The sequence below is a fragment of the Entelurus aequoreus genome, linkage group LG13 (genome assembly GCF_033978785.1).
Source record: "Entelurus aequoreus isolate RoL-2023_Sb linkage group LG13, RoL_Eaeq_v1.1, whole genome shotgun sequence".
In the NCBI taxonomy this organism is placed as follows: domain Eukaryota; kingdom Metazoa; phylum Chordata; class Actinopteri; order Syngnathiformes; family Syngnathidae; genus Entelurus; species Entelurus aequoreus.
Genome location: NC_084743.1, coordinates 48,440,510 through 48,466,175, shown reverse-complemented (window position 1 = coordinate 48,466,175; position 25,666 = coordinate 48,440,510). Strand labels below are relative to the sequence as shown.

Below are 25,666 nucleotides of genomic sequence, written 5' to 3'. Positions count from 1 at the left end.
TTTTGGTGAATTCACGAACATGAAACAATATAAAAGAATGCCATTGTAAGTTAATAATACTAACACAGACACTTGTAAACATGTTTGCATATTCTCTAATGAAAACACCGGCAGACAGACTTAGGTAACATTTAACGTCCTTATCATTTAAAGTGCTAAACTTCATATAAAGTATTTTGTTCTGAAATCCATTGCTTTGTTTTCTTCTAATACCAATAAAATCGATTGATTGTCTTTATAAACGATGTTAGATTGATATATATCTTATATCGATGGAATATAAATGATAGATCGATGTAGAGGATGAAACACCCCTACAATTTATCTTTTAAAAATGTACACTGTGTGATATATATATCCTGAAGTCGTCATCGCTATTTTTTTTCTTCAGAAAATTAACATCCTAAATATTGTATAATGTGGATGTACTTGGTCAGAACATTAGGTAGACCTGCACACTTGCCGATCGATTCAGACCTGCACAAAAAAACGCTGCTTTTAGCAGCATCTATGTCATTGCATGCCGCATGTCGGTGTTATTTTGTGCATGCCAAGATTATCCATCCATCCATCCATCCATTTTCTACCGCTTGTCCCTTTCGGAGTCGCGGGGGATGCTGGAGCCTATCTCAGCTGCATTCGGGCCACTCTTGGTACACCCTGGACAAGTCGCCACCTCATCGCAGCCTGCCAAGATTAGTTGAGAATAACCCTTTATCCTACCTTTTTTGCATTACCCTTAGCCTGAATCAGTGTCTGGCTGAGAGCTTGACTTAATGTCCAAATAAGTACATCGCCCTCACTGTGATGTCACATTGTAGCTGGACTGCAGGGCCCCACGAACAGAGGCATCCAAAACTGCGTGCAAGCCCACGCCAAAATGCATGAACCTTATGACTTGATGCTTTGGCATTGTTTAACACGAGTATCCAACATTGTAACAAGTCAGAAAATACAAAATTCATCATAGGACCCCTTTAAAGTAACGGAGCAAGTGTGGTCGTAATAAATGGCAGTACCTGTGTGCAATTATAAATCATTAGTGCGATAATTTTTTGTGATTTATCACATGCGTTTTGCTTTTCATGTTCTTTGCTCAACCACGGCGTCCATAAAAATTACATGCACATGCGTCCTGTCCTGTAAGTTATGCAAATCCGATGAATATGTCATCAAAGTGAGCTGACAAAATATAAGAAGATATAAAGACTAGCTTTTAGGAAAACATACTAAAAACTAGTGAAATTATCTGTCCGTGCAGCTCGATTATTTTACTTAATAAGACATCTTAAATTAAGATTTGTACAGTGAGGCAAGGGTTCCTATGGCCCCATTCCTGAAGAAGGTGGTGCATTAATCCTTTTGTGCGTAAATCATTTTGCAATGCATTCTGCTGAAAATTATGGAAAGTGCCACTTTACATAGCAACTGACGCTGTGGTCAAACTTGAAATTGCCACAAAACACATTTTAAGACAGTCAACACTCTACTGCCATCTAGCGGGTTTAAATGGATAGTGCACCCTTTGATTCGTCACGTGAATGGGGCCATATGATTCCCCTTCTTACTGTTTATCGAGCAATTAGCAGGACTTTTACAATAGAAATAGGTATCTTATTCTGAAAACAAACATTATTCAAGTTGCAATTCCTAAATGTTGCAGAATCTTTAAACCCGATTTTCTGTGTGAAGAAAACCAAAATATTTTATTTGAAGTTATTTTCTCTATGTTCACATTTTTAAACTAGAATACCCAAAATATAATTATTCATGCTAAACTTATTTATGATGTAAAGGCAATAGGTAAATAGCTCCTAAAATTGGGGAAATTCCTAGAAATAAAATTTTAAATCCTGGCGAATAGTTTGTCGTCTCAGACAAGCGCTTACGTTCCATTTTATTCTGTTGCAGCCGATCTTGTGAGCTTTGAGATCCCTGGCAAGATCCATCTGAGTCCAGACCCTTGGACCGCCGAGACTGGACTGGTGACGGATGCATTCAAGCTCAAGCGGAAGGAGCTGGAGACCTATTACCGGAATGAGATTGAGAAGCTGTACGGAGAGAAGTGAAGACAAAGGGTTAGGTAGCACACTCCCTACACAAACCCGGACCGATCCTCAAAAATTATGGTGTAAGAAAGCTTGAGAGCACATTGTGTAACCCAGGGCCACTCTTGGTGCTCCTACTTGAATTTATAGCTGCATTAAGGCAGAATCATCGCTGATTGTACAATGGAGACGTTTCCAAGAGCCATGTGTGCTGCTGTCTTTCCCCACTTTTATCCAGGTGTACGACCTCTGTGTCAAGTGTTTTGTTGCTTCAGATGGCAGTTATGAAACGCTGACGGTGTCTGATGAACTCTAGTGCCACGGCAAAAGAATTTGATTTTTTTTCCTCTGAGAATTGTTTCTGCGAACGTTTTTGAAGACGATTATATTTCCCTGCAGGTCAGGTGACAGTAAGCGCTTTATGCCCTGAATGTTGACAGTGTAAATGGTCTTTACTGTTCACATGTATCATGCTAAACACATTACAAAACACTCAGAATATGTCATGAATACATTTTAATAGTGCCATGTAGGGATGTCCCGATTCGATATTTGGATCGGATCGGCCGCCGATATTGGCCAAAAAATGCGTATCGGCAAGGCATGGGAAAATGCCGATCCAGATCCAGTTTTAAAAAAAATTCCAGTCCGTGTTTTCCAACGCACAGATTTAAATAATACATTCCACTTTTCTGCTGCTCCCTAATTTCCGTTCCGCATTTTCCAGCACACCTTCAACACAGTCGAGTATGCGTCCTCACGCAGTTGCTTTTAGCTGCTGGCATTACACGACAGGCTCTTCCCACTCCTTCTTGTGTCTGCTTCTCACAGACAGCAAGCGCACCTTCTGACACACGTCACATACTGTCACGTCATATGTCACATACGTATACGCCCTCTCCCATCAGAGAGGTAGCAGCATGGCTAACGTTAGCTGTGATGCTAGCGTAGCCGTGTGAGCGGTAATAATGAAGGAAGAATTAATTAATTCCCAAGAAAAACAGCAGGGGGTCCATCGTCTGGCGGTGGTTTGGCTTCAAGTGGGAATATGTCGAACAGACAACCGTAATTTGTCAAGTGTGGGTCAAAAGCGTTGCTATAAAAAGTAGCATTACTGCTAATATGTAGCATCGTTTGAAAAGTCCCCTGCTAGAAAATGAAGAGTGTTTGAAACTCCGCACGTCAACATCTCCATTGTGTATTATTCAAACTCACCTAATTCAGCTGGCTAGTTGTTATCAAGAGTACTAAAACCCTTTTCAACATGAATCTGACAACTAAGTAGGCCAAATAACTTTACATTTTAATACATGCTCGGATAAGGCCAGTATCGGCCAGTATCGGTATCGGATCAGAAGTGCAAAAACAACATCGGTATCGGATCGGAAGTGCAAAAACCTGGATCGGGACATCCCTAGTGCCATGTTGTGACGTTACTACACTCCCAGTTTGCAGCTAATGGGGTTACTGTAAACAAAGAAACTGTGCACTTTACAATGTACTGCACACTAGGGCTGCACGAATATGGCCAAAATAATGATCATGATTATTTTTATTAATATTGAAATCACAATTATTCATTGTTAGGGAAAACGGTGTTGGGGGGGGAGGGGCTGTTAATAAATGGTCTTTATATACACTGCATCTGGAAAGTAGTCACAGCACTTCACTGTTCCCACATATTATGTTACAGCCTTATTCCAAAATGGAATAAATGCATTTTTGTCCTAAAATTCAACAGACGATAATGAAAATATGTAAAGGTTTTTTATTTAATTTTGCAAATCTATTAAAAAAAATTAAAAACACATGTACATAAGTATTCACAGCCTTTGTTCAACACTTTGTTGATGAACCTTCGGCAGCAAATACAACCTCAAGTCTGTTTAAATAAGATGCCACAAGCTTGGCACACCTATCTTTGGACAATTTCGACCATTCCTCTTTGCAACACCTCTCAAGCTCCTTCAGATTGAATGGGAAGCATTGGTTTTCCTTCAGGATGTTTCTGTACACTGCTGCATTCTTTCCCTCTATCCAGACAAGTCTCCCAGTTCCTGCCGCTGGGGAAAAAAACCCACAGCTAGGGTTGGGTATCGTTTGTATTTGAACGATTCCGATTCCGATTCCAATTCTTTGTTTCGATTCCGATTCCTGGCGATTTCTCGATTCCGATTCTTTTAAGAGGCAGGGTCAAAAAAAAGTTTAGGATATTTTAAATGAGCTAGCTAACCTACAGTCTTTCTGAATGAAATAGTCTGACATTCTCCATCAATTTTAATTCTATTAACTTTTGATTAACTTTACTATAAATTCCTCACAGGGCTGTTTTCAACTAGAATATAAATATCAAATCTATGAACTTGAATATAATTATAAATTATGAATACATTTTCCCAGGGGTACACTTTCCTCAAGAGAGCTTTATTTTTGAAAACCTCATGAAAACACATTTACACATAAGTGTATGATGCTGCAGGAAACCTCATGAAAACACATTTACACACACAAGTGTATGATGCTGCAGGTACTTAAAAATGTTACCGTGCTCCCACTGATGGGCTAACCTGGTGCAGAAAAGCAAATAAACAATAAGAAACAACTTGCAAAACCCAGTCCAGATTAGCAGCAGGTACAGTATAAAATCAGAGACGGTTCTTGTTTAGGAAAATGACCATATCCGCCTTCTCAGGCAGGATGCGTGAGCGTTCTGGACAGATAGTGTCTCCTGCTGCGGAAAATACACGTTCGCTGGGTGTGGAAGAAACTTGAACGCATAAATATGAGAAAGCGAGATCTGACAGCAAAGGATAAGTCTTTTGTTGGTTCCACCGAACCACCACCATGTAGCAAGGTCGTCAGACATAAGTATCGGTGGAACGTATTGGTACATCTGCAGCTCTCTCTCCACTCGTTTCTTGATGGACATGGAGCTCTGTTATTTCGCGGTTATTTCATTTTTTTTTATAAAGTAAAGCCACACTTTCGACCGCCGACGCCCGCTATCCATGCTTGAGCTTGACTGACTCGCTCGGCTATGCTAACACTTCCGGCGGTGGGCGCTTCTTCGTTGGTGTTCAGCGGCTTCTTCTTCCGGTTCTGCGGATATATTTTTTTCCGGTCGGCTGACTGGGTATCGAAAATAGGAATCGAAATTCAAACGTTTGAACGATTCCGGGAGAATCGGAAAGTTAGTCCCGGTTCCAATCAATACTCGATACCCAACCCTACCCACAGCAAGATGCCGCCACCACCATGCTTCACTGTAGGGATGGTATTGGCCTGTTGATGAGCGGTGCCTGGTTTCCTCCAAACATAACACCTGGCATTCACGCCAAAGAGTTAAATCTTTGTGTCATCAGATCGGGGAATTTTCTTGGTCTGAGAGTCTTTCCGGTGCATTTTTGCAACATTTTTACTAAAAAATGGCTTCAGTACAGGCCTGATTGGTGGATCTCTGCAGAGATGGTTGTCCTTCTGGAAGGTTCTTCTTTCTCACTACAGAGGAATACTGCAGCTCTGAAAGAGTGACCATCAGGTTCTTGGTCACCTCCCTGACTAGACTAAGATGAATGCAGCAATGTATAGAGACATCCTGGATAGAGACATCCTGGATGAAAACCAACATTTCCCATCCAACCTGTTGGAGCTTGAGAGGTGCTGCAAAGAGAAAGGCAAAACTGCCTCAAGATAGGTGTGCCAAGCTTGTAGTATTGTATTCAAAAATACTTGAGGCTGTAATTGCTGCCAAAGGAGCATCACCAAAGTATTGAGTAAAGGCTGTGAATACTGTGATGTGATTTTTTTTGTAGTTGTAATAAATTTGCAAATTTAAAAAAATAAAAATAAAAAAAATTCTCATTGTTGTTATGTGTGTAGAATTTTGAGGACAAAAATGAATGTATTCTATTTTTTGGAATAAGTCTAGAACATAAAATGTGGAAAAAGTGAAGCACTGTGAAAACTTTCCGGGTGCACTGTATTTAAAGACCAATATTTGTGTTTATATTCATTATTAGTATCGACATGTCAGCTTTTTCTAATCACATGATGCCTTTAGCTCCATTTTTAATGCTTTTTTCCGTGACAATAAAATCACGCCACGTTCCATGTTGGCATTCGATTGATTACTCAGTGGCCTAGTGGTTAGAGTGTCCGCCCTGAGATCGGTAGGTTGTGAGTTCAAACCCCGGCCGGGTCATACCAAAGACTATAAAAAATGGGACCCATTACCTCCCTGCTTGGCACTCAGCATCAAGGGTTGGAATTGGGGGTTAAATCACCAAAAATGATTCCCGGGCGCGGCTACGCTGCTGCCCACTGCTCCCCTCACCTCCCAGGGGGTGATCAAGGGGATGGGTCAAATGCAGAGGACAAATTTCACCACACCTAGTGTGTGTGTGACAATCATTGGTACTTTAACTTTAACTTTGATGATCAAAATGTGGATAATTGTGCAGCCCTACTGCAGTATGCTTATGTGTTTATGATTTACATTATAATCCATATCATTATAAAGAATAGTGCAGTTGATGACCAGTTGATATCATAAACATGCCATCGAAACTAAAATGTTTTACATTTATTACTATTGTCTGGTTTTCTAGGTTTCTCTCTCTATGTGATCCAGAGTGGAAGAATTAAGCTTTAATAGATTCGCTATTCTTTCTAAATTATGATTTTTTTTCTTCCTTCTTGCAGGATGTGTATTTATTTAAAAAGTGCTCTTTTACTTTGCAATAATTCAGAAATAAAGTGTGCAGAATTGGTGCTATGACTGAGTTGGCTGCTGATGTGCACGATTGGAAATATATCTATCAATGAAATAAGTATATTATAATGTAATATACTTGGTTAGTGATGCAATCAAACATGAATCTGTCTGCCTTATTGGGGTTTTCAATGTAGGTTAAGAGTATATGGATGGAGAAAATGTGTGTAGCTTTTCACGTCCCTTCAGGGCATGTGTGTTGTCGTGACCATGTGACTAAAAGTTGGGGGTTGTGTGTCTGTGTATAAATATTGAAATCCTGAGTGCTGCTCTGTTAAAGTCCAGTAGAGCTGCATGAGGAACTTACATGCTGGTCAATCAAGGCTCATGAGATTTGTCTCCTCGGTTTGGTAAGTGAACTTTTTTTTTTTCTAATACAGTGCTTTATGCAGAAATAGGAAGTCAAATGTTCTAATAAGAAGGCAAATGTGCTGACTTTGCCAATTTTGATGCATTACAATAAATTATTTCAGCTCACTGAAAGTGGGTTTTAATAATACATGTATAAATAAAATCACTTATGTATGAAATAGGCACTTTTATTATTATAATTTTCCTAAAGATGTTGCCCAACTTTGTGTGAAGAAGCATGTGTAAAATGTCAATTAATAAATGACCGGGTACTTCATAGGGAATGCATTTTTTAATTGTAATTCATATTAAAATGTTCTTCCTGCTCGTCAATGATAAGAATATATTGGCAAATTTTCCCGAAGATTTACACTTTGGGGCACTGTGTTAGTGCTGGTCTTGTAAGAACATTGTACAGTTTTGAGCACAGGTTTGAGTTGTCTCGGGAAATGTTGCACATTTAAAACTTCCCATGAATTGCTTTTAGTAGAAAACATGCATCAAATGAAATTCAAGGTTGATTTAAGAAGTATGAAAATGGTTTTGCATAAATTAACAATTTTATAACAGAGTTGGGGCCTCCAAATAAAATGTTGCTTCGGCCCCCGATTTAGCTACACTTTAAAAATAAAGAGAATTGAGGATGGCTATTTTGATGATTTTATATTCAGTACTGTAGTGTCTTTACATTTTGTAAAATGGCTTTCTTTTTTCTTTGTTAAATTTTTTTGGACAGTATAATTAAAAAAAACGAACTGTGGGCACAATTCTTTATTCTTGTTTTCATTGAATTATGACTGCCTTCATAGGGCAATGAATCATATATAAATATATACACAATTACTTATTAATTATATATATTTTTTAGGTTCACAGTAAAAAAAAAAAGAAGTACATTTTCCAGTAAAAAAACATTTGTGTTTTTTACAGCATATGAATGGAAAAACATAACCACTGTTTTTACTGTAAAATCTGTTGTTTTTATGGTATATTACTGTAAATGGAAAAACAATACCAGTTTTGTGTTTAATTAAGGTAAAATGTTGGGGACTTAGCAACCTTTTTTTTTACAGTCAAAATAATAATTAAAGTGCACAATTTGACGAATAATTTGCACGAGTCATGAGTCAAGCCGATATTGAAGTAATTATTAAATGTTTTTTTCGTTTTGGAATGTAATGTTAGATATTAGATAAAGTATCATGTATTTGTGTCTGTCAAAATGTAAAGTTGAATACATTTAGTAAGAAAAGACACATATCAATTCCAGGGCCACATAGAATGATGTGGCGGGTCATATCTGGCGCCCGGGACACGAGTTTGCCACCTGTGTTCTCAGGGGTTCGCCAGAATGATCCAAATGTCGATACCAAATGTGGTATCACTACAGTATCCAGACAATACTGGTGTGATAATCTCGATATGTGTCAGTTGTGTTTATTTTCATGAATAAGTATGTGTGTTTTCCGGGGTGTTCATATTTTACATTGTCATATTTATACATTTATATAATGTACACTAACTTAGAACAAGTATTATAACATGACAAATAACTATTTCTTAAAATCACCAAATTATTTAATAGTCTAGAACAATGGTTCTCAAACCTTTTTAACCAAGTACCACCTCAGATAACCTTTGGCTCACCAAGTACCACCATAATGACCAACAGTAAAATACAGTAGCGTAGCAGGCCAAAGTATTTATTAAAACAAAGCAGATATTTTATTTAATAAATAAATAAATGATAAATGGGTTGTACTTGTATAGCGCTTTTCTACCTTCAAGGTACTCAAAGCGCTTTGACAGTATTTCCACATTCACACACACATTCACACACTGATGGCGGGAGCTGCCATGCAAGGCGCTAACCAGCAGCCATCAGGAGCAAGGGTGAATTGTCTTGCCCAAGGACACAACGGACGTGACTAGGATGGTAGAAGGTGGGGATTGAACCCCAGTAACCAGCAACCCTCCGATTGCTGGCACGGCCACTCTACCAACTTCGCCACGCCGTTTTAACAAGTATATTTAATATTTTTGCCACTGTAACATCACACACAGTTTGAACAGTAACACTGTGTTGAATATAGGAAAATAAAACACTGTACTTTAATCAAGTGATTTTGGCATACCACTAAATGAAGCCCGCGTACCACAGTTTGAGAATTACTGATCTAGAACTTTCCAAACTTTTTTCCACCAATTGCCACGTACTGAAAATGAAAGTAAGTCGAGGGCCACTTTGATACATTTTGTACATTAAATATGCTAAAAACAATGCAACGTACATCGGTATATGCTAAACCAGTGATTCTAAAACTGTCTGTGGTATAGCCGTACGCCGGCCTCCTCTAGTGGTACGGTAAAGAATCACCCTGATGTAATATTCAAACACAGTGCCACAGTTCAAACTGTGTGTAACGTTACAGCGGCCAAAATATTAAATATACTTTTTATATAAGACATCTGCCTTGTGTTTAATGAATAATTCGGCCTACTATGCTACTGTAGCCCATGTTTACTCATAAATTATTTGAGAGGGCTTTGGGTTCTTTCAAGTGTGTACTCACGTACTAAATAGTTTCAATCTACAGCTATTTTTATTCATTTGGGTCACAGGGATCTACCTTTTAAACTATGACACAATAGTTTAAAATCTACCAGATATAAAAGACCTGAATTCGAGCATCACGCTTGTCTCGTCTCTTTCCACACCAGGTCTCACGTCTCCTTCAAGGACCGGAAAATATTTGCGGGGGGTGTATATTGTAGTAGCTTCCCGGAAGAGTTAGTGCTGCAAGGGGTTCTGGGTATTTGTTCTGTTGTGTTTATGTTGTGTTACGGTGCGGATGTTCTACCGAAATGTGTTTGTCATTCTTGTTTGGTGTGGGTTCACAGTGTGGCGCATATTTGTAACAGTGTTAAAGTTGTTAATACGGCCTCCCTCAGTGTGACCTGTATGACTGTTGATCAAGTATGCGTTGCATTCACTTGTGTGTGTGAAAAGCCATAGATATTGTGTGACTGGGCCAACACGCAAAGGCAGTGCCTTTAAGGCACGCCCCCGATATTGTTGTCTGGGAGAAATTCGGGAGAGTGGTTGCCCTGGGAGATTTACGGGAGGGCCACTGAAATTCGGGAGTTTCCCGGGAAAATCGGGAGGGTTGGCAAGTATGTAATAAGGCCATGCAGAATAATGCATTAATAAGTACTTAATAATGACTAATTAAAGGCCTACTGAAACCCACTACTACAGACCACGCAGTCTGATAGTTTATATATCAATGATGAAATCTTAACATTGCAACACATGCCAATACGGCCGGGTTAGATTAGTAAAGTGCAATTTTAAATTTACCGCGAAATATCCTGCTGAAAACGTATCGGTATGATGACGTTTGTGCGTGACGTCACGGATTGTAGCGGACATTTTGGGACACCATTGTGGCCAGCTATTAAGTCGTCCGTTTTCATCGCAAAATTCCACAGTATTCTGGACATCTGTGTTGGTGAATCTTTTGCAATTTGTTCAATGAACAATGGAGACAGCAAAGAAGAAAGCTGTAGGTGGGAAGCGGTGTATTAGCGGAAGGCTGCAGCAACACAAACACGTAGCCGGTGTTTCATTGTTTACATTCCCGAAAGATGACTGTCAAGCTTTACCATTGGCTTGTGGAGAACTGGGACAACAGAGACTCTTACCAGGAGGACTTTGAGTTGGGTACGCGGTACCGTGAGTACACAGCTGCGGCTTCCAAACATTTGATCGCTTGCTCGTACATGCGTGCCGCTATGTGCATGTCACGTACGTAACTTTGGGGAAATATATGTGCTGTATGAACTTTGCGGAGGTGAACGGTACTTTGGGCTGTGGGATTGAGTGTGTTGTGCGGGTGTTTGATTTGTATTGGCGGGTTATATGGACGGGAGGGGGGAGGTGTTTGTTATGTGGGATTAATTTGTGGCAGATTAAATATAAGCCTGGTTGTGTTGTAGCTAATAGAGTATATATATGTCTTGTGTTTATTTACTGTTTTAGTCATTCCCAGCTGAATATCAGGTCCCACCCGCCTCTCACAGCATCTTCCCTATCTGAATCGCTTCCACTGCCCTCTAGTCCTTCACTCTCACTTTCCTCATCCACAATCAAATTAATGGGGAAATCGTCGCTTTCTCCGTCCGAATCGCTCTCGCTGCTGGTGGCCATGATTGTAAACAATGTGCAGATGTGAGGAGCTCCACAACCTGTGACGTCACGCTACTTCCCGTACAGGCAAGGCTTTTTTATCAGCGACCAAAAGTTGCAAACTTTATCGTCGATGTTCTCTACTAAATCCTTTCAGCAAAAATATGGCAATATCGCAAAATGATCAAGTATGACACATAGAATGTACCTGCTATCCCCGTTTAAATAAGAAAATCGCATTTCAGTAGGCCAGTATGTTAATAAGCAACTAATTATTGGGTGATCATGTGTTCCCCATAATAATGTTACCGAAATATCTTAACTAACTCGTTAGTGTTTTATCTAATACATCTTATTAATAAATTATTCTAATTTTCAAAAAATGTTGAGCCAATAAAAAAGTAGCTGTGTGCCAAAAACGGGCCACGGGCCGCACTTTGGACACCACTGAAGTAAAAAGTATCGTCATTATAGTGTCAGCGATACTGGTCGTGTTTACTTGGTACTGGGGTCGATACCAACGAAAATACGCGGTACCCGCCGAACCCAGACGAGGGTGCTGTTTTTGGTGAACAAACAATGTGTGTTTGTGTTCCCCCTTCAGGCTGCTCTGACAAGATGGAGCACCTGAACAACTCCACCCAGCTGAGCGCGCAGGTGTCGCAGAGCGGCGGCGGGAAGGCGTACCTGTACGTTCTAATCGTCATGTCCTTCTACGGAGTGTTCCTGTGCGGCATCATGCTGGGCTACTTCCACTCCAAGCGGAAGGAGCGGCGGAGGACCAACATCTTTACGCGCCTCGTGCACGAGGAGCAGCAGCGCGAGTGGGGCGAGCTCCCCAGGAAGCACAGTCTGGGCGGGCCCGCGGACGATGACGTCACGGCGACGGGGACGAGACCGCCGCGTTTGGCCCCGCCCTCCCGCGTGAACCACGTCGGCCACCTGCGTCACGAGGGCGCGCTGCCCTCTCCGCTGGCGTGCGCGTGCACGGAGCAGAGCAGCGTCAGCTCGCTGTGCTCGTCCGCGGACACGCGCCTGGCCATCGAGGAGGAGGAGTCGGACAGCGGCACCGGGGAGGGACCGGAGGAGGTGGCTCAGAAGGTGCCGTCGGAGATCAGCGGGGAGGACTCGGGATGAAAAACGGCAGGACGTCGTCAGATATTTTGTCAAGTATATACATTAGGGCGTGTGGTTACCATAAACACTGCTACATGACTACAATAGGCCGCTATTGATATCACGTACACAAGCCAAAGGATGCGGCGGCCATTTTGTAAAAAAAAACAACAAAAAGAAAGCTACGGTCACCCTCTTTGAGTGGTGAAAAAGTGTAATATTATTGGTATCAACATTACCGCTTTTTCACACGTATTCTCTATTGTAAAGTGTTACTAGTTCCACATTTCTCAACCAATTTAAAGTCCAATTGCTCCATGATAATATTAGTCAATTCCTAGCTTGCTAACATTAGCGTGCAAGTTTTTCCGGCCTTTTGTTTTGCACCTTAGAGTCAAATATTTAGTTAGTTGTCTGTTTGCAACTTGCTCAAAGTCACATTTTTCATAGCAAAAAATGTAACAAGAACAGCACCGGCTAGCTAATGTTACAATTAGTGGTTAAACACAATTGTCTATATCAGGGGTCGGCAACCCGCGGCTCTAGAGCCGCATGCGGCTCTTTAGCGCTGCCCTAGTGGCTCTTTGGAGCTTTTTCAAAAATGTATGAAAAATGGAAAAAGATGAGCGGAAAAAAATACATTTTTTGTTTTAATATGGTTTCTGTAGGAGGACAAACATGACACAAACCTCCCTAATTGTTATAAAGCACACTGTTTATATTAAACATGCTTCACTGATTCGAGTATTTGGCGAGCGCCGTTTTGTCCTACTAATTTTGGCGGTCCTTGAACTCACCTTAGTTTGTTTACATGTGTAACTTTCTCCGACTTTCTAGGACGTGTTTTATGCCACTTCTTTTTCTGTCTCATTTTGTCCACCAAACCTTTAACATTGTACATGAATGCACAAAGGTGAGTTTTGTTGATGTTATTGACTTGTGTGGAGTGCTAATCAGACATATTTGGTCACTGAATGATTGCAAGCTAATCGATGCTAACATGCTATTTAGGCTAGCTATATGTACATATTGCATCATCATGCCTCATTTGTAGCTATATTTGAGGTCATTTAGTTTCCTTTAAGTCCTCTCAATTCAATTTATATCTCATGACACACTATCTGTATGTATTATGGCTTTTAATTTTTTGCGGCTCCAGACAGATTTGTTTTTGTATTTTTGGTCCAATATGGCTCTTTCAACATTTTGGGTTGCCGACCCCTGGTCTATATATTTCACAATTACAACAATTTTACCGGCCCGAATTAAATTATCCGGGTTTACGGCGGTCACTCACCCTGTCTCATTTAGCATGTAGGCACAGAGAGCGTGTGCACACATACAAAAGCAGTTCAAGAGAAGCAACGAACATTTTGGAGTCATTTTTTTGTTATGCTAAAATGTACATTCAATGATGGTAACACTTGTTATACAAATTGTTATTAGCTAACAACACCCAAAGCTAATGCATGTGCAAGGTATGTACCGCATTTTTCGGAGTATAAGTCGCTCCGGAGTATAAGTCGCACCGGCCGAAAATGCATAATGAAGAAGGAAAAAACATATATAAGTCACAGTTTTGGGGGAAATGTATTTGATAAAACCCAACACCAAGAATAGACATTTGAAAGGCAATTTAAAATAAAGAAAGAATAGTGAACGACAGCCTGAATAAGTGTACGTTATATGACGCATAAATAACCAACTGAGAACGTGCCTGGTATGTTAACGTAACATATTATGGTAAGAGTCATTCAAAAAACTATAACATATAGAACATACTATACGTTTACCAAACAATCTGTCACTCCTGATCGCTAAATCCGACGAAATCTTATACGTCTAGTCTCTTACGTGAATGAGCTAAATAATATTATTTGATATTTTACGGTAATGTGTTAATAATTTCACACATAAGTCGCTCCTGAGTATAAGTCGCACCCCCGGCCAAACTATGAAAAAAACTGCGACTTATAGTCCGAAAAATACGGTACGTAATTATACCATTACGTCCAAAAGTTGGCGCCCGCTAGGCATCTGTGTAAATATTGCAAACAGGCCCTTTAACTGTTAGCATGATAACATTAGTATGCTAGCTTTTAAGCTACTTTTACAGGTATACACCTCATAGTCAAATATTCAGTTATTGTACGCATGCCAACTGTTAGGATGCTAACATGAGCATAGATGTTTTACCTCATTTTGTGGGTATACACCCAAGAGTCGTATATTTTGTTACTTGACGCTATCTGACTAGCATGCTAACTGTTAGCATTCACACGCAATTTCTACCGAAATTAAGTTGTTCTAGTTTAATTTATCATTGATGAATATAAACAATGAATTAGTAAAAAAAAAAAAAAAACTCATATAATTAGTAGAATATTAGCAAAATGAAAAATCTAATATTTAATGCTTAAAAAAGTATTTAAGTTAATACATTATAAAGAACATATATATGTATTTGTAGTAAAATTTTAATGAGTTTTAAAGATAAATAAATAGATACGTAATGAATTAAAAAGCAAATACAGTTAATTAAAATATCAAAATATAATATTGGAAATATAATAATGTATTATACATGAATATATACAAATGTTTACATTGTAAACAACATTAATTAATAATCAAATATTTTTTTAATTTAATCAGATTTAAAAAAAAAAAATAATAATAATAATTGTGTATATACACTTTTGTCCACACTATACTGTATTGTGGCCATATGATGAATAAAGTACAACCACTGTCACACATCAGGAACTGAGCAAATGCATCCTGAACTAACGCTAAAACAAAGTAATAATGTTTATTGCTTGGTATAATAGTGATTTGCAAAAAGTAGTATTTTGAAAAGAAGCTGACCCAGATAAGATTTGGCACAAGGGACACGTGTAAGTATAAGTATGAATAAAAACGTTTTGTGAAATTCCTATACATATTTGACTATCACAGAATAGTGATTTAATGGTATCATTTGTGTGTTAAGTAGACCTCAAATATGTCTATTGGAATAGTGAACCGGAGAAGCAATGCAAAAAGTTATATTAGTCTACTGTAGTTTTCCTGGAATATACTGTGTGTAAGCAGTTGGTGACACCGTTATTTTGAATACAAAACACAAGAATGAAAGAGACTAAGTTTGCAGCACATGCTATACAGCATCCCTGCACTTTCCTCTACTGTGACAAACCTCCCTGCTCTGGGCTGATGATGACTCATCCTGCAGGGCATCTCTGACTCAGAGGAAAGGGTTGCTGAACTGAAACGGACTTTGTCTTGTCTCTCTTTTAGACAACAGTGTTGAAATGCACCTGGAAAACACTTGAATGATTATGAAAAGACCAGCCGGTCAGCTGTTGTAGCTTCTTCATATGCAATAATCTGAGATGTACATTTTGTAATGTGGTAATAAAGATGCACGCTGTACATTTTTGCATGCACAGCCATATAAAGCTTAATTTAAGAAGGTAAAGAGACAACAATTACATGTTGATTATTATTTTAGAAAACCCTTGTACTGGATTTTTTTTTTTTTATTGTAGTACACCGATCCAGCAATTGGGGGTGGCCTTGTAATAAATTGTTATTTTTTAGAAGCTAATCTTACCAATGCCATTCTGCCATGCAACGAAAAATAAATATTGTTTTAGTAATTCATTTTCTGGTTGATTATGTGCCGTTGGAGGTCAGGTCCGTGTGGCTATTTAAAGACTAATCAGAGTGCAGCGTAACATGGCTAATTAATTACAGTAATTACAATCAGTGATATTCATTTAACTACAACTATGCTAGTTTGCTTCCAAACTACTGCCGAGGTGCTTTTGAGCAAGACACTGAACCCACTGCCACTAGCTCGGGGTTATACGATGGGTAGCGACCAATAAAAAAAGGCCACATTTAATAAATTCCTGGGTTAACAATGAAATGATGGGAGGAACATATTCACCGTAGTGAGCGAGAAGATCAGCAGTAAAATGTGAACCTTAAAGTGTCACTGTGACATTTGCACCAATATTCTTCATACGGGCCAATGGGGCAATGCTTGAATTGTAAAATGTTATTTTATTATTTGTTTCATGCTGGATAAGACACCGTGCGCATACCAGACGAAACACACTGGACATAAACTACACAAATATTCACAAAGGCACAACATGAAGTGTAGAAAGTGGAAATTATAAAATAATAAGGTAATCTACCCTCACTACAATAGACAGTTATTCCAAAGCTGTTTTATACTTTATGTATGAGATTTAATGTAAAAAAAAAAAATAACTAGTGAAGTCGGCACGTTGTGTAATTGGTAAATAAAAACAGAACACAATAATTTGCAAATCCTTTTCAACTTATATTCAATGTAATAAACTGCAAAGACAAGATATTTAATGTTCAAACTGAGAAACTTAATTTTTTTTTTGCAAATAATCATTAACTTGCAAAAAAGTTGGCGCAGTGGACCTTTTACCACTGTGTTACATGGCCTTTCCTTTTAACAACGCTCAGTAAACGTTTGTGAACTGAGGAGACCCAACTTTTGAAGCTTTTCAGGTGGAATTCTTTCCCATTCATGCTTGAAATCACTTTAAAAACATTAAAAGAGTGTGTGGTCGACATGGCGAAGCGATACGAGTGTATCACTGTTTGTCTACTCTGCACCATAGTGAAGCAGCCAAGGATGTTATAATGAATATCTAAAAGGCGGACATTTATCCATGCAAATATGGAAAAGCTGGTGATGATGTGTTTGAAAGAGAAGCAGCTGGAAGGAGATACAGTAAAATTCTAATCTCCAATACTGTACATTATTATTACATCGCTTCATAAAACTACTGTAGTTATTAGTACTAACTTCTTCTTTTTTGGTCTGGTTACTACCGTTCACTTTGGCATCGGTGCCATTATGAAAGTGGGTTTTGGTGCTCCTACTGGCTTGACTGCCACATATTGCATTGGCACGATTTTGTTGTTTTTAAAAAAACACTTCATATGCAGCAACTTTTTGGCTTTTATAATGAACAAAACATTTAATGTTTCACCAACTCACCAAAAAAAACATGCTTTCTTTGGTTGTAACTTTTATTCTGAAGCTCGCAAGGCATTTTCGCCGACCTGTCAGTTAGGCGTAAACAAACGCATATTGCGGTTTGGCATGTGTCTGATATCAATCAATCAATCAATGTTTACTTATATAGCCCTAAATCATGAGTGTCTCAAAGGGCTGCACAAGCCACAACGACATCCCCAGCTCAGATCCCAGGATATGGTTTGATCCCGCGGAGTGTGTTCATTGCGTGCCTTTCGTTGTCTGTCACTTCTATGGGTTACGTGAACCGAGTGGAAACACCATGAGGATTTAATGTTTATGCAAGATTGCGCTTTCTTGTCTGAGACGGCGTTATTGATGAGATCAAAGTTTAGCAGACGTGCGCTGAGGCTGCGTATAATCATGCTTTGCTAATTCATGTGGATCCAGAAAACAGCCGTGAACATTTTGGCTTCTATCTTTGGCAATAAAATGTGACACGGCAATAAATCTACCGGTAAATTGGCCGAATTTTCGGTGCATCCCTACAATCAACCATGGACGCAATTCAGCTGTGCGTGTCAGCCTTCAATAATGAAAATCAAAAACAGGTGTTTAGGAAAGAAAAGACAATTAGGCCAAACGCAATAATTGAGGGCACATCTTAACATGAGTAATTAAACCTCAATTAAGCAAAAATATGATTTATTCGATTAATCGATCGGGATATTTGATAGAATACTCAATTACTAAAATATTCGATAGCTGCAGCTCTGGTAAAGTCATTTACCAAAGGTAAACATAGTAGGTTATAGACCACTAGAAGTTAGCAGCTACACAACAGCTAAACACACAACAGCACACAAGCAAGACTAATGTAATACGTGTTCTTAATAGAACAATATTGCCGTCTAAAGCATTTGTCAATATAAGCAAGTATCAAATAATAATAGTTGCATTATATTACTTACAGATGCAGTCTCCAAGGCAGAAATACATATGGAAAGTATCCGGTAACAAATGTGTCCGCATCATTCAACTGACTGTGACATAAATTTAATGTAGTGAATTATTTACCACTTCATTTCAACTTAACGGCGGTATAAGTGAAGTGAATTATATAGCGCTTTTCTCTAGTGACTTAAAGCGCTTTACATAGTGAAACCCATTATGTAAGTTACATTCAAACCAGTTAAAGTTAAAGTACCAATGATTGTCACACACACACTAGGTGTGGTGAGATTATCCTCTGCATTTGACCCATCACCCTCACCCCCTGGGAGGTGAGGGGAGCAGTGAGCAGCGAAGGTGGCCGCGCCCGGGAATAATTTTTGGTGATTTAACCCCCAATTCCAACCCTTGATGCTGAGTGCCAAACAGGGAGGTTATGGGTCCCATTTTTATAGTCTTTGGTATGACTCGGCCAGGGTTTGAACTCACGACCTACCGATCTCATGGCGGACACTCTAACCACCAGTGTGGGTGGCACTTGGAGCAGGTGGGTAAAGTATATTGCCCAAGGACACAGCGGCAGTGACTAGAATGGCAGAAGTGGGTATCGAACCTGGAACCCTCAAGTTGCTGACACGGCCGCTGTCCAACTGAGCCAAAGACCCCCCCCCCCCCCGCCCAGTCCATTCCAGACGGTTAATAATAAATTGGTTAGTGTTTTTCATGACTAATTTCCCTCGATTAAACATGTTCTAACATTCCACACTACAAAATAATAAGCGTACGAATGACTTGTGCTGATATCGTATCGGATTATTGTCGGTATCGGCCATTACTCAAGATATCATACTCTGGTATCTTATCAGCAGTGCAATAGGTGTATCAGGACACCCCTAATAAAAACACTTGTGTGAAAATCCTGAAGTAGATATCATAATTTATGCATCACAAGGTTAACTATGGGGTTATTTTCAGTTTAGTGCTTAAAATTGCATTAAAGTTAAAGTTAAAGTACCAATGATTGTCACACACACACTAGGTGTGGTGAAATTTGTCCTCTGCATTTGACCCATAGTTACACTTTTTGAAAATGTCTAAATATTAAGTATAGTACAGGGGAAAATAAGTATTTAAGGTATTTTCAATCCTGATCCTAGTTTTGGCCAAAGCAACATTGAATCCATTGTGTGTTCCTAAATCAGGATATTAGGATGGTGTCAAAAAAACAACAATATTGCCCTAATTCATGTCTTTTATTCACTGTCAACTAATGCAGTTGAATTTATCATATCTTTATGTATAAATATGCATTGAGGCTACAAAAGGATACAGCATTTATGTAATCTGCCTCATCTAACCTCAGACTTGACTGGAGGCAGACAAGTTTGTGCAATCGATTGCAGCGATCACCTTTGGGAAAGGTGCAAAAGTATTAAACTTCACATTACACCCGACAAAACAACATTGAGTCAATTTTATTTTTTACACTATATCAAGTTGTCACAAAGTTGTTAATGTTTACTTGCCATGTCAGTGTGCTGCTACTTTATGGATCACTTTACATCCTCCTGTGGTTTTATGTCTTTGCATCACCCAAACCGACATAAAAGTATTTGTGGCACGAGAAAAACAGTTGGGATGTTATGATTGCAATTAATACACACTCCCATATTCTAGTAATGAGGGACAAGCGGTAGAAAATGGATGGATGGATGGATGGATGAATATGTGTATGGATGTTCTCATTCATCAAGTCATTTAATTCTCAAAGTTATGTTTGTCTCTACCTATAAGCTAATGTTAGGGAGTAAGATATTAGGGGGTTCACCGAGACATTTGTTGCAGTAACTAATGGCGGGGATGCATGTAACTCACATTTTTGCTTGCAGTCTAAAGCATTAGCCAAGAAGCAGCTCTTATCTTTCTTTCTTTCTTTCTTTAGTTTATTTCGAACATGAACACACTTACATCTTAATACATCACACAATTTCATATCATTTCATTTTACATCATGCCCGAAAAGGAGTAGGAAGAAGCAAAGCTTATTTAATCCTACCCCTTTCCCACTTCAGAGCGTTTACAATGATATAGAATCATTTACCTCAAAACAATCTTAAGTTGGGGCACTCTTAAGTTGAGGTACCACTGAATATCTATTTTACCATATTATTCAAACTATAATCCGCTTTGAACCCTGCGGTTTATAAAACTGTGTGGCTATTTTATGGATTTTCCTTCGCGAATAACCACAATGGTTTGTGTTCAACAAGTAGTTTTCAACACCGACAGGGACACTGAAAAGGTTGGTTATTGTCTGTGCTATGGTGCCATCTTTTGGGCGATTTCGCTCCTCACTGCAGGTGCTGTGGGTTGAAAATGTACAGTACATTCGGTTTCGTGCTTTGAACCGTAAGTGTGTCCCATTTCGTTTGCTATTCATCAATAGCGTCTCTGCTCGAAAGCCTTCTTCATTCAGCACTCCAAGCAACACTTGTAAGTTTTACAATATAACTAAAACAATTCATACTGACTAAACCGTCCCATGTGTGATGTCTGTAGAAATGATATCTTGAATATTTGTACATGCTATCTTAATGTAGTCAAGCCTGCATAGTTAACATTAGCAAATATGCTAACACGTTTACAATTGTCTGTTAGTATTATTAACTTACAATGGTATTATTTGTGTCTTTCAGTTTCGTAAATTCACCAAAACTTCACCGTGGAGTTATTGAGTCTGTTTAGCTGATTGGAGAGCTAGCTTCCGCAGCTAGTGGGTCCATGATGATGACTTCTATTTTGTTTGATCAGCTGTTTTTCTGCAGTGTGACAGATACCGTTTTGAAACATATAAGGTATGTAAATAAACATTTATTAAATCTTTTGTGCCAGTATATATCTGCGGCTAATATATGTCAACATATTTATTTATTGTAAAATTTGGTGGGTGTGGCTTGAATACTGGTGCGCTTTATAGCCCGGAAAGTAAGGTATATACAAACATACACATTTTTACACATGCATATACATATACAATTACAATTACTGTATATACATACACATATTCTTTATTTTACAATTTACGTCTAATATCATAAACATATTAGGGCTGCAACTAACGACTATTTTTATAGTCGATTAGTCAATGACTATCTTAATGATTAGTTGACAAGTTTGATAATAAACCGTACACATATTTAATGGCTCTAATTTTTCCATCAACTTTTAAATGCAGCTTAAGTTATTTCAGGCATGTGCTTACGAAATAGGTAACTCTGCTCCTCATTCAGCGGTTACAACATTAAAGTTATTATTAAAATATACATTAGAAAGGAATGGCCAAGTGCTAAAAAAAACAAAACAATAAATCTTGTTTATGTATTTAAACAAGTAAATAGCAGCAATGAAAACAAACAACAAAACACAAAGTCTAACTTCCTAGCAAAGCGTTTTGTTATGATGTGTTTAAAAAGCTGCACACTGGTATGTTGAATATTGATCAACTCTTAGCAGTTTTAGCATTCTAATAGACTCATGTGTTGAATTATAACTGATTAATTCTTCAAATGTTGGTTATTTAATAGAATGTATGTTTAATCTTATGATATCTCCGCATTGGTGTCTGTCTACGCACGCGGTTCGCGTTTATTGTGCCCTTTTTACGGCATTGCAGATGGACGTTGCTTTAAAAAGTACAAACCCCAAAAACAGTGAAGTTGGCATGTTGTGTAAATCGTAAATAAAAACAGAATACAATGATTTTCAAATTATTTTCAACCTATATTCAATTGAATACACTTGAAAGACAAGATACTTAATGTTCAAACCGGAAAAGTTTGTTATTTTTTGCAAATATTAGCTCATTTGGAATTTGATGCCTGCAACGTTGTTTCAAAAAAGCTGGCACAAGTGGAAAAAAAGACTGAGAAAGTCATTCACAAACAAGGATGGGGCGAGGGTCACCACTTTGTGAACAAATGCGTGGGCAAATTGTCGAACACTTTAGGAACAACATTTCTCAACAAACTATCGCAAGGAATTTAGGGATTTCACCATCTGCGGTCCATAATATCATCAGAAGGTTCAGAGAATCTAGAGACATCACTGCACTTAAGCAGCAAGGCTGAAAACCAACATTGCATGTCTGGGACGGTATTGCATCAGTGTGTAAAGGATATCACCACATTGACTCAGGAACACTTCAGAAAACCACTGTCAGTAACTACAGTTGGTTGCTACATCTGTAAGTGCAAGTTAAAACTCTACTATGTAAAGCGAAAGGACCAAAGATGAAAAGAACCATCCGGATTGTTATAGGCGCAAAGTTGAAAAGCCAGCATCTGTGATGGTATGGGGGTGTATTAGTGCCCAAGACATGGGTAACTTACACATCTGTGAAGGCACCACTAATGCTGAAAGGTACATACAGGTTTTGCAGCAACATATGTTGCCATCCAAGCAACATTATCATGGACGCCCCTGCTTATTTCAGCAACACAATGCTGTGCATCTCATCTTCCCTTCTGCATCCCTGACTGCCTCTTGGATCTCGACCTCCCGCTTGCACACGGATCTTCTACGCCTCGCTATAGCCCCCGACTTCCTGCCTGTCTCAGGGACCTTCGAGCCTGTCTTTCCCTTTGGGACTTCCGCCTCTCGCTCAACACACAACAGTTAACAGTTAATTCACACACATAGTCGCGCACTATACAAACTCTTGGATCTCGTCACACTCTATTCTCTAGTTTATTTATATTATTGTTTGTTATTTTATATATATATATATATATATATATATATATATATATATATATATATATATATATATATATATATATATATAATAAATACATAGAGCTATACCACGCCCTTGTTGTCTGTGCCGTCTACTCCCCCTGTACATAACAGTGTTGCTGCCTTTAAATTCTAAGTTAATGATTATTTGCAAAAAAATATATAGTTTCTCAGTCAGAACATTAAATATCTAAAATTTAAAAAAAATAAAATTTGCAGTTTATTTAAGTGAATATAAGTTGAAAAGGATTTGCAAATAAAGTTAAAGTGCCAATGATTGTCACACACACACTAGGTGTGGCAAAATTATGTAATTGTATTCTGTTTTTATTTACGATTTACACAACGTCCCAACTTCACTGGTTTGGGGTTTTGTAGTTGAATTGATAAAATTATAGTTAAATATTTTTCACACAACTTCGTCTCACACTTGTTAGCTAGCAAGCAAGGTACAAGCTAAAAATCCTAACCGAAGCAGAGACTGCATCTTTCCTCCAGATGTCCGACATCCTGCATCCGTATTAAATGCTCGCGTATCACACATAAAAATGGTAATGGTAATTGCAATTGCAAAATGAGAAAGGTAGTCATTAGGGGTGTGGGAAAAAATCGATTCGAATTCGAATCGCGATATTCACGTTGTGCGATTCAGAATCGATTCTCATTTTTAAAAAATCGATTTTTTTATTTTTTATTTATAAACATTTTTATTTTATTTTTTAATGAATCAATCCAACAAAACAATACACAGCAATACCATAACAATGCAATCCAATTCCAAAACCAAACCCGACCCAGCAACACTCAGAACTGCAATAAACAAAGCAATTGAGAGGAGACACAAAAATGACACAGAACAAACCAAAAGTAGTGAAACAAAAATGAATATTATCAACAACAGTATCAATATTAGTTACAATTTCAACAGAGCAGTGATTACACAATGTCACAGTGGCTTACACTTGCATCACATCTCATAAGCTTGACAACACACTGTGTCCAATATTTTCACAAATTTTTGGTTCATTTAATAGTTCAAACAAATTTACATTATTGCAATCAGTTGATAAAACATTGTCCTTTACAATTATAAAAGCTTTTTACAAAAATCTACTACTCTGCTTGCATGTCACCAGACTGGAGTAGATCCTGCTGAAATCCTATGTTTTGAATGAATAGAGAAACGTTTTGAATCGGAAAAAAAATCGTTTTTGAATCGAGAATCGTGTTGAATTAAAAAAAAAATCGATTTTGAATCAAATCGTGACCCCAAGAATCGATATTGAATCGAATCGTGGGACACCCAAAGATTCACAGCCCTAGTAGTCATGTTTTTAACAAGAATAAGAGGATATGTTCTCACGCTTTACATGTTATCACTGGCAATGTTTTTGCTAGTGGCATTGCAGACCCGCTTCCGCCCGGAAAAACACGAGTGATGACGACTATTGTTGACAAATATAATTGTCGGCGACAAATTTTATTGTCAACATTTATCAACAATGTTGATTGATCGTTGCACGTCTAATACATATGTAATATGTCATATTATAACAAGAGGAGCCTGTGTCTAAAATGAAGCATTGGATCATGGGAACAAATATCGATAATGCTGTTACCATGGGTAGAATCAGTATCGGATCGCTGATCAGGTCAATGCATACGCCAATGCAAAGATCAGAGATAAAACTGTTACCACGTTTTGAGCAAACTAATAATCTGCACTCAAGTAATACATTTAAAGAAAATGTTTGTGTTTGACATTCTGACAGTTAAATTACATTTCTGTCAAAATATTGCTTTCTTTTTAAAAATAATTAAATTTATGCAAGCAAGTAATTTACTCCTGACTAATTGCAAAATTGTTTTTAATTTATCAACAGTAACAAAATAAGGTTTCATAAGGTTGCATTAATTTAATCTCTTTCACAACAAAATAATGACGTTTGCCGTGATCGTTCAGTTCCCATTAAAAATGAATAAGTTCTTTGCGGCATAAGAGGGAATCTTCCTGTCACCCCGGCAGCGTGACACAGATCTACGGTTGCTGAAGCATTCAGAAATCCTATTTCCTCCTCAACATAAACACCACTGAATAATTCATGTGGAAGAGTCACACCAAGGAACATTAAATTATTCTCTGCAAGGAAGCTGAGGGTAATGCACTGCTGTGTGTGTAGTAGCACACAACCACAGCTGTGAGTGAGTGTGTGAGAGAGGCAATAATAATGAGAGAGTTTTTCTCAGGACAAAAAGTGGACAAGAGCAAGATGGGTGAGAATTAGCAAGCCGACAGGACGATGCACAGAGCGCCTCCTCCACTGTGAAGCAGGATGTGTGTTGTTGGTGTCCCCCTGTGGGAATGAGTGGAGGGGCTGTGTGTTTGCTTATAGGCACGCACACAAAAACATACACAC

General features: G+C 38.4%; 2 protein-coding genes and 1 long non-coding RNA gene across 3 annotated transcripts in view; 2 read left to right on the top strand and 1 right to left on the bottom strand.

Moving 5' to 3' along the window:
• Positions 1 to 3,672, top strand: part of acsl3a (acyl-CoA synthetase long chain family member 3a) — a 114,274-nt gene extending 110,602 nt beyond the window's left edge. The window contains exon 15 of the mRNA XM_062067947.1: positions 1,912 to 3,672. Within this exon, the coding sequence (XP_061923931.1) occupies positions 1,912 to 2,069 (158 nt within the window). The 3' untranslated portion in view covers positions 2,070 to 3,672. The remainder of the gene's footprint in view (positions 1 to 1,911) is intronic.
• The window catches only part of LOC133663469 (uncharacterized), a 120,269-nt gene extending 108,051 nt beyond the window's left edge, over positions 1 to 12,218 (bottom strand). Inside the window, exons 1-2 of the long non-coding RNA XR_009828356.1 lie at positions 12,047 to 12,218; positions 1,890 to 2,051 (exon numbers count right to left, since the gene is read on the bottom strand). This is a non-coding gene — a long non-coding RNA (uncharacterized LOC133663469). The remainder of the gene's footprint in view (positions 1 to 1,889; positions 2,052 to 12,046) is intronic.
• kcne4 (potassium voltage-gated channel, Isk-related family, member 4) lies at positions 3,681 to 13,214 on the top strand. The gene is made up of 2 exons (XM_062067949.1): positions 3,681 to 7,169; positions 11,964 to 13,214. The coding sequence occupies exon 2, from the start codon at positions 11,978 to 11,980 to the stop codon at positions 12,494 to 12,496; it is 519 nt and encodes a 172-aa protein (XP_061923933.1). The 5' UTR covers positions 3,681 to 7,169; positions 11,964 to 11,977; the 3' UTR covers positions 12,497 to 13,214.
• Positions 13,215 to 25,666: the final 12,452 nt, after the last annotated feature.

Coding starts and splice junctions, on each gene's coding strand:
- kcne4 (XM_062067949.1), top strand. CDS start 11,978: ATGGAGCACCTGAACAACTCCACCCAGCTGAGCGCGCAGGTGTCGCAG.